We start from the raw sequence: 12,877 nt of genomic DNA, 5'->3' as shown, positions 1-12,877 counted from the left end.
GGGGAGCAAGGCAGCCAGAACGCAGGGGATGCTGCCTGCAGGGGTGGCCACGTGGAGGTGGGGACAACGGTCAGATTCTGGAAGTGCTTTGAAAGTGGAACCAACGTGATTTCGAGCCAGTTTGGAGTGGGGTGTGATAGAAAAAGGGGCACAGGGGATGACTCCAAGGATTTTGGTTCAGGCAAGCAAAAGGACAGATTGCTATTTACTGTGATGGGGACAGCCATAGGAGAGGCGTTCCTTCCATTCTCTGCCTCCCACTCACGCTCTCTGAGCCCTCTTTCCCCTCTGCTTCCAGACCGGGGTCAAAGGGTTCTCTTGTCTTCCTGCTCACAGCAAGGGAAGGTGGGGGAGGGTGGCAGGGGCTCCAGGGCTCCCAGCTTAGGGAGAGGACGGGGCCAGCCTCTGGGAAGAGTCTGCGTCTTTCAGTCAAGGCCAGGCTGGGAGGGGGAGACACAAACAGATTCACTGGCCAGAGACGAGGGCTTCTCCCCAAGTGGTCTTTGGAGCTCGGGGAGAGTTTATGGCCCAGCTCAGACTTAACAAATCCCCTCACAATACATCATCTCCAACAACTTGTTTGGCTAAGGAACATAAACTCTCCCTCTGATAGAAGATGTTTATGCAGGTTTTCAAACAAACCTCCAGGTCATGACCCCTCTCTCAGCAGCATCTACACAGCTGCCTATGGTCCCCTCCCAGGGTCGGGCCCCTCCTGGGCACAGCAACCTGAAGAGTGTGGGCAGCACCTGCTCCTTGCTCTTGAGAGGGGCAGAGGGACTGGGGGCTCTGGCTGCCTTCTGTGTTAACCCGGGGTCCTGTCTCCTGGCCCATAGCCTCTTTGTTGTCATGGCAACCCAGCTCCTCACCTTCAGAAACACAGCTCCTTGCCCATTCTGCTCACTCCTTGAGAACGAGAGCTTGGTTTCTTCCTGTGACATTGGCCTTGTCCTACCTGCAAGCTCAGTGTGGACACCCAGGAAGCACTTCTAATCACCTCGCACACCAGGTTCAGAGGCAAGGGTGGAGGCGTCTGACTTCGTTTTCATGGCTTGGGTTTTGTTTGTTTGATGACTGTCCTGTTTCTAACTGCTCTTGAGAACAAATGCCTTGCTGCGGGCTAGTGAAAGCCTAGAAAAGGAGAAATGGCTCCTTTTAAGAAAGAATATGCTGTCACAAACTGATGGAAAAAATAGTAAGTATACAGACACACACACACGTGACATTAAAGCCTCCTGAGAAGCACTCTGGATCCGCAGTGGGTGGGCCGACCAGGAGGAATGGGTCAGCACATCTGAGCCTGAACTTCCGGGTCCTTCCTGCATAATATAAGTGGGGGCTGGCGGGGGCTGGCGGGTGTCTTTCCCCCAGCAGCAGGGACCTGTCATTAGCCTCTTATGAAATAGGATACAAACCCCAAGTCACCCGCCTACACACTATGTGCTTTATTCTTTGTAGTTACCGTGTGTGCGTGCTAAGTTGCTTCAGTCACGTCTGACTCTGTGTGGCACTATGGACTGTGGCCGGTTAGGCTCCTCTGTCCATGAGATGCTCCAGGCAAGAGTACTGGAGTGAGTGGCCCTTTCTTCCTTCAGGGGATCTTCTCGACCCAGGGATCCAACCCACATCTGCGGCTCCTGCATTGGCAGGTGGGTTCTTTACCACTAGCGCCCCCTACAAAGCCCTTTGTAGTAACCACCCCTGGATAAAGCTGAGACTTCACTCCCATTCTAGATGGCGATTCTGGGGTTCCAGGTGTGACGCTCAGCCAAGCAAGGGCACCAGCAGCCTCTCCTTCGGGTGTTGAGATTTCAGGTACAAGCCTACTCACGAGGGCTCTTCCCTGTGGCCCACAATGGGTACTGAGTTGACCACAGGGGTGGAAGCCTCCCCTGGCAGAGCTCCTTCTTGTCCATTCATTCACTCAGCAAACACATACTACTGTCTGCCAGCTGCCGGCACCAGGCTTGGTTGCCAGCCAACAATCTACAGCTGAAATCAAGCCACAGATAAGTTGTATTTATCCCACACCATGTTTCTGAAAAATTTGGAAATCACTCCCACAGTTTGGAAATTGCATCTGGAAATCTGATTTCTGATTTCCCTTGGGTTACCAAAAAACCTAGTAACACCGGGCCATAATCCCATCTGACTACATTCTAATGGAGGCAGCCCCTGCCATGTGTGACACAGGCCTAACCACTCCCTTATTGCCTTCCTAATTCCCTGGCTTCACAAACATTCCACATGCTGGCCCCTGTATGCAGTGCAGTTCTTGAACCCTGTCATAGAAGAATATTGATAAAAGGTAACATGTGTTCGGGGCTTTCCTGATAGCTCAGTTGGTAAAGATTCCCCCCACAATGTGGGAGACCTGGGTTCGGTCCCTGGGTTCGGAAGATTCCCTGGAGAAGGGAAAGGCTACCCGCTCCAGTAATCTGGCCTGGAGAATTCCATGGACAGTCCATGGGGTATCAAAGAGTCGAACATGACTGAGCAACTTTCACTTTCACTATTCAGTTTCTTTCTTTTTTTTTTTTAAACAGCAAAAACAGTTCTTTTACTGGTGCCAGAGCAGGTGAAGATTATTACTGCAGGAATCGCTCCAGTCAAGGAAACCTCCTACACAAGCATCCATTTTTACCGAACCAGGTAATTTGGAGATTGCTGCTGTATTCTAAGAGTATGACACAGAAATTCATCTTTTACATAGCACACATTTCTAATGACTTTTCTGGGGTTTTTTTTCCATTTATTTTTATTAGTTGGAGGCTAACTAATTACACACTATTCAGTTTCAACATGTGTTCAGCTCTTACTACTGCCAGGCTCTATTGTAAATGCATTGCACCTATTAACTCATTTCAGGCTTACAATAACAGTGAGGGAGATGCTATTATAATGCCCATTTAGTCAAGGAATAGTCACTGAGGGCCCAAAGCTGGAAGGTACCCTTCATGCAAAAGAAATGCAGTGGGGAGCAAAACAGACAGAATCCCTGCCTTTAGGGTGCTTTCATTCTGACGCCATCCCAGGCAGCATGTGGAATAAATAAACACTAAGTCAGAGGGTGTACTCGAGAGGGAGACCAACCACACAGGATGAACAGTTGGGGCTTGCTGGTGCTTGGGGTGGGGGTGCTGCTGTTACTGAGAAGGCGACATTTAAGGAAAGCCATGAAGGAGGTGAAAGATTAGAAGAGAACTCCAGGCAGAGACAGATTAAGAAGCATGCCTGAAGCTGCCGTATAGCTCAGGGAGCTCAGCTCGGTGATGACCTAGAGGGGTGGGATGGGGGAGGGCGGTGGAGGGAGGCTTGAGACGGAGGGGATGTATGCATACTTATAGACACACGCTACTGTACAGAAGAAACTAACGCAGCGTTGTAAATCAATTATACTCCAATTTTTTTTTTTCTTTTAATGAAAGAAAAAGGAATGCGCCAGAGGGTCACACAGCTAGTAAATTGCAAAGCTGAGGTTTGAACCCGTACTGGTTCCAGAGCCTGACTCCTCACCCAGCATTACAGGACCACCCCTGCCGCAGAGACTCTCAGAGTTAGGGCAACGGAAGACAGGCAGGGAGCATCCTTGCTCTTAGAGAGCTAGAGCTGGCAGTGGGGTGATGGGGGGGTAGGGATGGCCGTGGGTGAGGCCTCAGGTCCCAAGATTCTGATCTACTGTCCCATCCTCCCAGAAGGCCAAGATGGATTGAGCTCCTGCGGTCAGCTCTTTATTTTAATCTCAGGGGTCTTCTGGGAGCTCGCCTCCCTCCCCCAACCCCAAGCTCCAGGCCCCTCCTCCTCCCTCCAAGTCCTGGGATGAACCAGCCACAAATCCTCCTAATCCGTCAGCATCTCAGGGTGTGACTGTCTCCGGTGGCAAACCCAGCCCGGCAGCCAGGAGACCCCATTGCTCCCACCCACCCAGCGGTGACAGCCCAGCTGGGCCCACACCACCTCACCCATGGGGAACAGCAAGAGCGGGGCCCTGTCCAAGGAGATCCTGGAGGAGCTGCAGCTGAACACCAAGTTCACGGAGGAGGAGTTGAGCACCTGGTACCAGTCCTTCCTGAAGGAGTGCCCCAGTGGCCGCATCACCCGGCAGGAGTTCCAGACCATCTACTCCAAGTTCTTCCCCGAGGCCGACCCCAAGGCCTACGCCCAGCATGTGTTCCGCAGCTTCGATGCCAACAGCGATGGCACCTTGGACTTCAAGGAGTACGTCATCGCCCTGCACATGACCAGCGCGGGCAAGACCAACCAGAAGCTGGAGTGGGCCTTCTCCCTCTACGACGTGGATGGCAACGGGACCATCAGCAAGAACGAGGTGCTGGAGATTGTCTCGGTCAGTGTCAGCCTCCTCATCTCCGGCTGAGAGGGACGGGGGTCTCGAGGAATCGGGCTGCCACTAATTCCTCATGGGGGCCTGTCTGGGAGGAGGGAGTGGACACCCGAGGTTGGTGACTCAGTGGTTCTGAGAATGTGGTCAGGAGGGGTCTCCAACAAACCGATGTTAATGGAGGGCTGGAGAATCCCCATAGACAGAGGAGCCTGGCCGGCGACAGTCCAAGGGGTTGCAAAGAGTCAGACACGACTGAGCGACTAAGCACAGCACAGGGCACCTTCCCACAGCTTCATTTTCCTCCTAGAGGGGAAGAATCTGGGTATTTTCCATTATTTACCTTTACTGTTTCCTTCTTTCCCTCCCATCTTCCTTCCTTCCTTCATTAAAGTGTTCTTCAGGGACTTCCCTGGTAGTCCAGTGGTTCCAGTGTGAGGGTGGTCTATGCTTCCAATGCGAGGGGTGCATTTTCCATCCCTGGTCAGGGAACTAAGATCCCACCTGCTGTGCAGTGCAGTTAAAAAAATAAAAATAAATAAGTAGGTGTTAAAAAAAGATAAAACCTCCTTCAAAACCTCCAATAGGACACACTCGGATTTTTTTTTTTTTAATTGTTTATTTAGCTGCTGGGGGGTTTCTTAGTTGAGGCACATGAGGTCTAGTTCCCTGACCAGGGGTGGAACACCAACCCCACCCCCAGCACTGGGAGCCCAAAAATCTTAGCCACTGGACCACCAGGGAAGTCCCTTTCATAAAATCTTATGGACAAACCCTAACGAGCTTTTTGGCCAACCCAAAATATTTATGTATTTATTTTATTTTTATTTTGGTCCTGTGGCTTTTGGGATCTTACTCCCCCAAACAGGGACTGAACCAGGGGCCACAGACACTGCAGTGAAAGCCCCAAGTCCTAACCATTGGAAAGCCAAGGAAGTCCCTTATGAGTCATTTTAGAGACATAACATGTTTCAAATATGTTGGCCCAGGATCAGATCATCTGCCAAGATTTTTAGGTGTTTGAAAAGTAGTTTTATTTAATATAAAATGCATGCAGTTTAGAAACCTATGCAAAAGAAAATGAAAATTGCTTTTAATTTCATCCAGAGAAAACTACTATCAACAAATGGGCATGTATCTTTCCAGTCTTTTATCTATATATTTAAAAATAACTTTAGAATTAAGACATATTCACATATGGCTTTATCATACTTTTCTTCAGCCACTATTTTATTATGAATATTTTCAATATCAAATTGTTTTTAACAGCTGCTTAGAATTCCGTCTTATAGACATGTCATAAAATTATTTAACCATTCCTATATTTTTGGACAATGAAGATGCTTCTATTTTTTCCCTATTATATCATTTTTATTTTCCTTCATTTAGTATCATTTTACTGAATTTTTTTGCCCCCATCCCCACCCCATACCACTTGCTTTCTCTAATCCCATTCCTGTAAAGAGAGAATATTTTTCATCTTTTATATAATTTTTGAGGCATTCGTAATCCCTCTTTCATTCACCCAATTCTTCCACCCTTGTTAGGCAAAACCATAGATCAAACAGCCAAGGATGCAGCTGTGGTCAGCCACTCCTTCTTGGACCTAACGTTAGTGGCAGGTGTGTGTAGAAACCTCACTGGTCTCTGGGTGGGGCCTGCAGAGCAAGCTCCCTGGATTAACAGGTGGCCTGCAGCAGGGACCACCTCCTCAGAACCACCTAAAGGATGCCAGGCCCAGCAGAGGCCTCTGAGTTGGTGCTTCTTCAGAGAAAGGAGGAGGAAGGAGATGAAGGGGTAGGGGGGAAGGGAAGGAGGAAGGAGAGGGTGGGGAGGCATGGGGAGGCAGAGAGAGATGGGCACGTCCACAGGTGAGGCTATGCAAGAGCATGCCAAGCCTCTGCTATTCACCATGTCCAAGGTCACTGGCCTGGGAGTCAGTCATCTGTTGTGGGTTCTGACGCACCACCACCAGGCTGCAATGCCTCCAGAAAACCACAGAAGCTCCCACCCCCCAGGGTGGGGATGTAATGGTTCTTTCTTGGTCCATTTCCAGAGACCCTGACAGTGTGCCTTTGGTTTTAGAAGCAGGGTGATGGGCAGCCAGTCACTCCCAGCCTTTAGCCTTCCAGCCTGCCCATGGGTCCCTGGCTCAGGAACTTAAGGGAGCCCTTTCTTCAGTGCCGGGTACCTCGGGGCTCTGAGCGCTGTCAGTGAGGCAGCTGCCCCAGCTGCGGGTTTTGACTTCCTTGCTTCTCTTGCTGCAGCACAGGGAGCTGAAAGGGAGTTTCTAAAGCCACTGCTCTTCCTTTCAGGTAAATTTCATAGGCATCACTGCCCCTGCCCGGCTGGTTCCCCGGTGTCTCCACGGCATCCCAGTCCCAACACTTAGGTCGCAAGCTGGGACACTCAAGATGGGGGAGCCACAACCTGAGCATCCACTCTGGGTCTGGCCAGCCTGCTGGAATCCTAGTAACCTGGAGCTGAAAGGGCACATCAAGACTACCCTGTCCCTTTCCCTGATCACATGTTGGAAGGCACTTCCTGCTTTGCTGGACATTGTCTACTCAGCTCCTGTATTAGGTAGAGGAGAGGAAAGTGAGAAGGACCCTTGAGCTTTACCCTCCCTAAGCAGAGGGGTAAAGGAGGGGCTTCCAGAGGCCTTACCCAGGCCCTACCATGCTCCCCAAGACATTCCAGGAATAGCATGAGATGCAAGCACAGGGGTTCTAGAACCAAACTTGCCAGGGGGTTAGAATCTTCAGTCTTCTGCTTTTGGTTGGCTGAATTCTAGCAAGTTAGCTGATTCAGTTTCTCCATCTGTGAAATGGGCCAATAACACCCACCTAATAAAGCTGTCATGAGTTTACATGGAAAGACACTTAGAAATGTGACACATGTTAATCACTTGACAAACATTAGCCCTTATTACCATAAGCAATCCATGTGGCGCTACTGTTGAAGAACCCACCTGCCAATGCAGGAGATGTAAGAGACACAGGTTCGAGCCCTGGATGGGGAACATCCCCTGGAGGAGGGCATGGCAACCCACTCCAGTATTCTTGTCTGGAGAATCCCATGGTCAGAGGAGCCTGGCAGGCTATAGTTAATGGGGTCGCAAAGAGTCGGACACAACTGAAGTGACTTAGCACATACGTACCATAAGCCAGCCTGCTAGGCAACCAAAATATCACTTGGATTCAGAAAAATCCATCTGATGTTCTAAAACTTCTGGGCAGTGAGGTTAAAGGTACCAGTTTTCAAAATGCAGCCTTCAGGAAGCTTTTTATTTCTTATTTTCATTTTTTAATACAATGAAAGCACTATGTCTGCATGGTCAGGAAATTCAGACTGTGCGAAAAGGGACAAAATAAGAAGGGAAAGTCATCCTCACCCCTCCTCCGCATTCCCTTCCCCTTCTTAAAAGTACAGATGCCCCCTCCCCATTCTCAGGAGCTAGGATTCAGTTGGGGCTGGTGGGTTGGGGGTGGACCTGGGCATCTACATTTTAACCTCGGCATCCTGCTCATCCATGTGGGTTCCCCCAGAATCACTTCTTCTGACCGGTGCTCCCCCTCAATTTGGTGCAGGCTATCTTCAAAATGATCAGTCCTGAAGATGCAAAGCGTCTCCCAGAAGACGAGAACACCCCAGAGAAGCGAGCAGAGAAGATCTGGGGGTTCTTTGGCAAGAAGGATGATGGTGAGTGACTTCTTCCCAGCCCTTGACTTCACAGTCCCGGGCTATGTCCTAGAGACCCCAGTGAGATTAACCCTTCCCAGTCCAGAGACCAGGTGGGATGGAGGAGCCCTCCTCCCACTGCAAGGTGGTCAGCAGAAGAACGGTCAGCCCTTCTGGAGCTGACTGAAAATGTCACCACCTCCCACCGCTCATAATCTCTATCACTGCCTGAGATTCTCTGGGGGCGAAGGCAGGCTCTAAATGATGGGGTGCTTTGGTTTTGTTTGGACAGAGTTAACCCACTTTGAAGAAAGAATAAAAAATCAAGGCAACAGCCCGTCATTTTGTATACAAATGACAAGTTTTGAGGCTTTGCAAGCATACCGCTTTCTTTTTGAATGGAGTGCCCAGTTTTTTGTTGTTGTTTTAGGACACTTTGGTTTACTTGTTAAAACCAAACAAGTAGCCTTCTGCATGACTGGGATGGGGTAAAGCTCACTTCAGAATTAGCATGGCGTCCCAAGTAAGCAGGATCTCAATTTATATGGTGTTACTTTAGGAAATTAGTTTGGGTCCCCTCTCCCAACCCCCAAGCTCCATCAGATGGAATTAGACTTCAATTCAATTTCAAGAGATTGATGGGGGTGGGGGGGTTGCTATGAGGGGAAATGAGGAGAGATCTTCAGGAGGCTGGGAAAGCCATCAGACTGCAAAGCAGATGAACGGCTTAAGGGCAGATGCAAGAAAAGTCTTAAACTGCAGGGCTGGGCTAAGAAAGTCTTGGTGAAGCTGAGGGTGTGTCCTCGGGTCCCCTTCTGCCAGGAGCTCACCTGTCTTGGCTCCCTCCCCTGTTCAGTCTGGCCAAAAGCAGCCAATGGTGAGCGTGAGCTTGTACTGAAAGCGGTGATGGATTCCAGAACTGGGCGGTGGGGGCTGCTGGTGCCTGAGGCCCATGTCCAACTCGGGAAGGACACAGGAGAGGGGTTGATGTCAGACGGGGACTGCAAACTTGAATGACCACTGGGGCCAGGATGATGAATGTGAGAGAAGTGGACAGTGGCCCAATGAAGCAATAGGGACTGGCAAACAGTGGGGCATGAGAGTCTGCCTGGTTTTATGGCCTCTGGTCAATTGTTACCACATAGGAATACAGAGCTGTTGGGGCCTCATCATCTGTTTTTTTGTTTTTGTTGTTTTTTTAAGAGAAGCCAGCAATTGAGATTTTTAAAATCTGAAATGCCTCCACTGATGAAACACTACATGGTCCACACATATCTGAGAAGCTGGCATCAGCCCATTTGTGATCTCTGGGTCAGTCTCTTACCACGCTTCCAGGTCACACGCCCAAGCAGGATGTTAAAGAAGGCCCCTACTAATCTGCAGTCCAGGGAGAAGGTAGATTAGCAACCAGATCTGTGATGTTAGGGCCAGAACTAGGGTGAGGCATATGAGGTGCCCTGGCACTAGATTTAAGGAGACCCCCTTCTCAGGTGCCAACCCTGTACCCATACAATGCTGAAAGTGAGCCTCCTTAAATGTTGAAGGGTAGGTACCTCCCTTTCCTCACCCAGATGTCACCTCCCCTTTGAACACCTTCTCCTGGCTGCTTCAGGTGCCTCCCAGTGGCACGTCACCCCTCTGGCTCTTTAACCCCCATCCTGACACCCTGCTGGGTCTGCCAGGTGCTGAGTCCCTTGTTCTGCTACTTGCTGACCTGAACACTGACCCCAGTGAATGTCCCAAGAGGCGGTGGTATTCCTGCCAGGTGACTTGTGTTTTCACATGGTCCATCTGAAGACCAGGCTTCACTCCACAATCAGCTTCTGACAGTAGGAGTTTCAAGCTCTGAGGCTCATAGGGCACCTGGGACCTTAAAACCCACATTTCATCACCCTGACCTGCACAAGGAAACTACGTCCTAATCCAGGAAGGATTAAGGTCACCCAAAAGGCCTGGAACATAAAAAGCCAATGGAAACCCAGTTCAGCTAAGCTTTATTGAGCACTTGGTACATCAGGACTATGAGCCTCTCCATAAGCAGGGAGGAACATCTTCCTCATTCTAGAGTCATTTCTGGGCTTCCCTGGTGGCTCAGACAGTAAAGAATCCGCCTGCAATGCAGGAGACCTCGGTTTGATCCCTGGGTTGGGAAGTTCCCCTGGAGGAGGGCTTGGCAACTCACTCCAGTATTCTTGTCTGGAGAGTCCCCATGGACAGAGGAGCCTGGCAGGCTACAGTCCATGGAGTTGCAAAAAGTCAGACACAACTGAGCAACTAAGCAAGCACAGCACAGAGTCATTTCTACAGGTGACTGTCTCCCCATCAGACCAAGTTTCCCAGGCCAGGGGCATTATCTCACTCCCTTCCATGCCACACCCTGCCCTCTGCCCCCTGCAATGACCTCAGCCCCACATACAGTGACTCTGGCACAGAGGAAGGGCTTAGTGAGTGCATCTAACTGGAGAGAACTGAATTCAATAGTTGGGGCAAAACCCTTTCTTGTCCCAAATGGGGAGGTAGATTAGGGATGCAGAGATGCCTAAGAAAGGATTGCCAACCAATCAGAAGAGGCACAGCACCAGCCCAGCCTCCTGGAGACACTGCAGGGCCTGTCATTAACCCTCTCATTGCAGGTTCACCAGGAGGTCCAGGGGTCCTAGGAAAGAGTTGGAGGGTGGGGTTACCCTCAGGGGCAAGGAGATCAGTATTTTCATAATAGAGCCATCCACTCTGGGTATGCTTGCAAAGATCAGCTTCATCGCAGCTGGAAACAGCCTATCCTGACTGTATTATTTTTTCCTCTTGCAGATAAACTTACAGAGAAAGACTTCATAGAAGGGACCCTGGCCAATAAGGAAATTCTACGACTGATTCAATTCGAGCCTCAAAAAGTGAAGGAGAAACTGAAGGAAAAGAAACCCTGATGTCAACCGCTCAGGTCTCCTCCCTGCCCACCCCTCTCAAATAAACACGCGTGTGCACGCACACACACAAACACAAACACACACCGCCCCCGGGGCCTGGAGGGCCTCCAACCCACAGCACATTAAACCCTCCTGCACACCTCCCTGCCAAACCAAAGTGTCGTTAAGCAAGTCACCAAGTCCCGCCCACTATACTGCCCGCCTCCCCTCCCCTCAGCCAGCCAGCCCAGGCCTCCGTAATATTTCCAGGATTAGGTCACAGGAGCCCTAAATATAGGTCACTGGAGCCCTAAATACCCCCCGCCCCCATGTAAGCTCCTTTGTGAATTGTTAGGTAAGCAGGTTCCAATAAATGCAAGAGGAGCCGGGCACTCAGCTGACTGGTCATTCTCCAACTGGAAAAGGAAATGATTTCTGTCGGTTCAGCCTCACGGACAAGGCTGTGTCACCGTCCCAGTCACAGACCAAGGTGCGGGGACTGTGGTGCTGGAGGAAAGAGACACGGCCTGTTCTGGTACAGCTCAGGGTGCAGAGGGGACCATAAACCTTGAAGAAGCCGGCGTGGGTGGCGAGGTTACCATGGAGACACGCAAAGCATTGTGGGAAGATACAGTGGGCGGGGCCGACTTGTCCAGAGATGGGGAAGGTGTTCCCGATGAAGAGGCGTTTCAACCAAGACCCAGGGGATTGGAGTGGGGGAAAAGTGAGGGTGGAAAAGTGATGTGTCTCAGAGACCCTGAGTCGGGATTGAGCAGTTCAAGTTCTAGGACCCTGAGAAGGCCAGTGTAGCCCGAGAGCAGAGGGAGGAGGAGGGGAGAGCAAACTGTGAGTTAAGCTTCCAAAGTAGGCGGGGTGGGGGGGGGGGGGGGGGTGGGGGGTGGATGGCGGAGCAGACCATGCAAGGACTTCCCTGCAGGCCAGGGGAAGACCCAGGGTTCACCGTGGGGATAGTGGGGGCTGTGTGGGGTTGGAAGTAGGAGGGATTTATGCTTGTAAGAGAACTCCCCCCCCCCCCCCACCCCCCGCAGGGTAGAAATAAATTAGGCAAGACTGGGGCCTGGACATCACACTTCTATAATCGCCCAGGTGGCCTGGGCCAGGGGAACAGCAGTGGGGTGGAGAGAACATGACCTGCTCGGAGATATTTAGAAGGTAGGATCCACCTGACTGGTTCAGGGGAAGAAGGAGGAGCAAGGATGGTCAGTAGCCAGGTTTGCGGCTTGGGTGCCCAGTGTAATCCGTTTGATTACACCAGGATGCCTCAATGGTTTTCACCTGGTTTTCATTGGCAATGTCAATAGATTTCACTGGTGACAGCCACCAAGGTGGGGATCAGCAGGGAGAGATGCTGGTTTCGGGGGAGGATGACAAGTTCAGTTATGATCCACTGCAAGGTGAAGACAGATGTCCCCACAGCCCCTACTTTTTAGGGGCACGGAAAAGGAGCCACAGAGTCAGCAAGTGGCTTGGCTAGCTAGGGTCAGCTAATGAGTGGAAGCCAGCCCGGCGCTGCCCATTGGCCCACACTCCCTTATCAGAGCTCCACCGGCGAGTTCTCAAGATCATTGTGTTCATTGTTTTGAAAGCTCTTTTATTCTTCAGCCTTAAATTCCAAGACAAGGTCAGAAAAATATGTAGGTGTCCCGGACACTTGAGCAACCTGTGTCCAACCCTCTGGGTCTAGGGAGTCTCCATCTGCTGGTGTGGGGGGCATCACCCCCGCTTTAGCAACAGCAAAGGCTCAATCACCGCCACCAGACAGTGCTGCTCTTGGTGGAGGACGGCCTTGAGAATCATCATCATACTTAAGGATGCAGTGTTTCCTATGAGCCAGGCATTCTGCTGGATACTGGGCATTATTTCATTGATGGAGGTGTAATTATTAATATCCCCAGAGTATGGATGAGGACACTGAGCCACAAAGTAAGAGTAG

The 12,877-nt window shown here is 50.7% G+C and overlaps 1 protein-coding gene across 1 annotated transcript; it reads left to right on the top strand.

Moving 5' to 3' along the window:
- Positions 1-1,773: 1,773 nt before the first annotated feature.
- Positions 1,774-11,084, top strand: RCVRN (recoverin). Its single transcript, XM_061141073.1, has 5 exons — positions 1,774-1,815; positions 2,547-2,652; positions 3,699-4,345; positions 7,930-8,041; positions 10,829-11,084. Exons 3-5 carry the CDS (start codon positions 3,965-3,967, stop codon positions 10,942-10,944), a joined length of 609 nt encoding a protein of 202 aa, XP_060997056.1. The 5' UTR covers positions 1,774-1,815; positions 2,547-2,652; positions 3,699-3,964; the 3' UTR covers positions 10,945-11,084.
- Positions 11,085-12,877: the final 1,793 nt, after the last annotated feature.

Source organism: Dama dama, chromosome 5, assembly GCF_033118175.1.
Source record: "Dama dama isolate Ldn47 chromosome 5, ASM3311817v1, whole genome shotgun sequence".
Taxonomy (NCBI): Eukaryota; Metazoa; Chordata; class Mammalia; order Artiodactyla; family Cervidae; genus Dama; species Dama dama.
The sequence above is the reverse complement of the archived record's forward strand: the minus strand, read 5'-3'. Positions and strand labels throughout refer to the sequence as shown.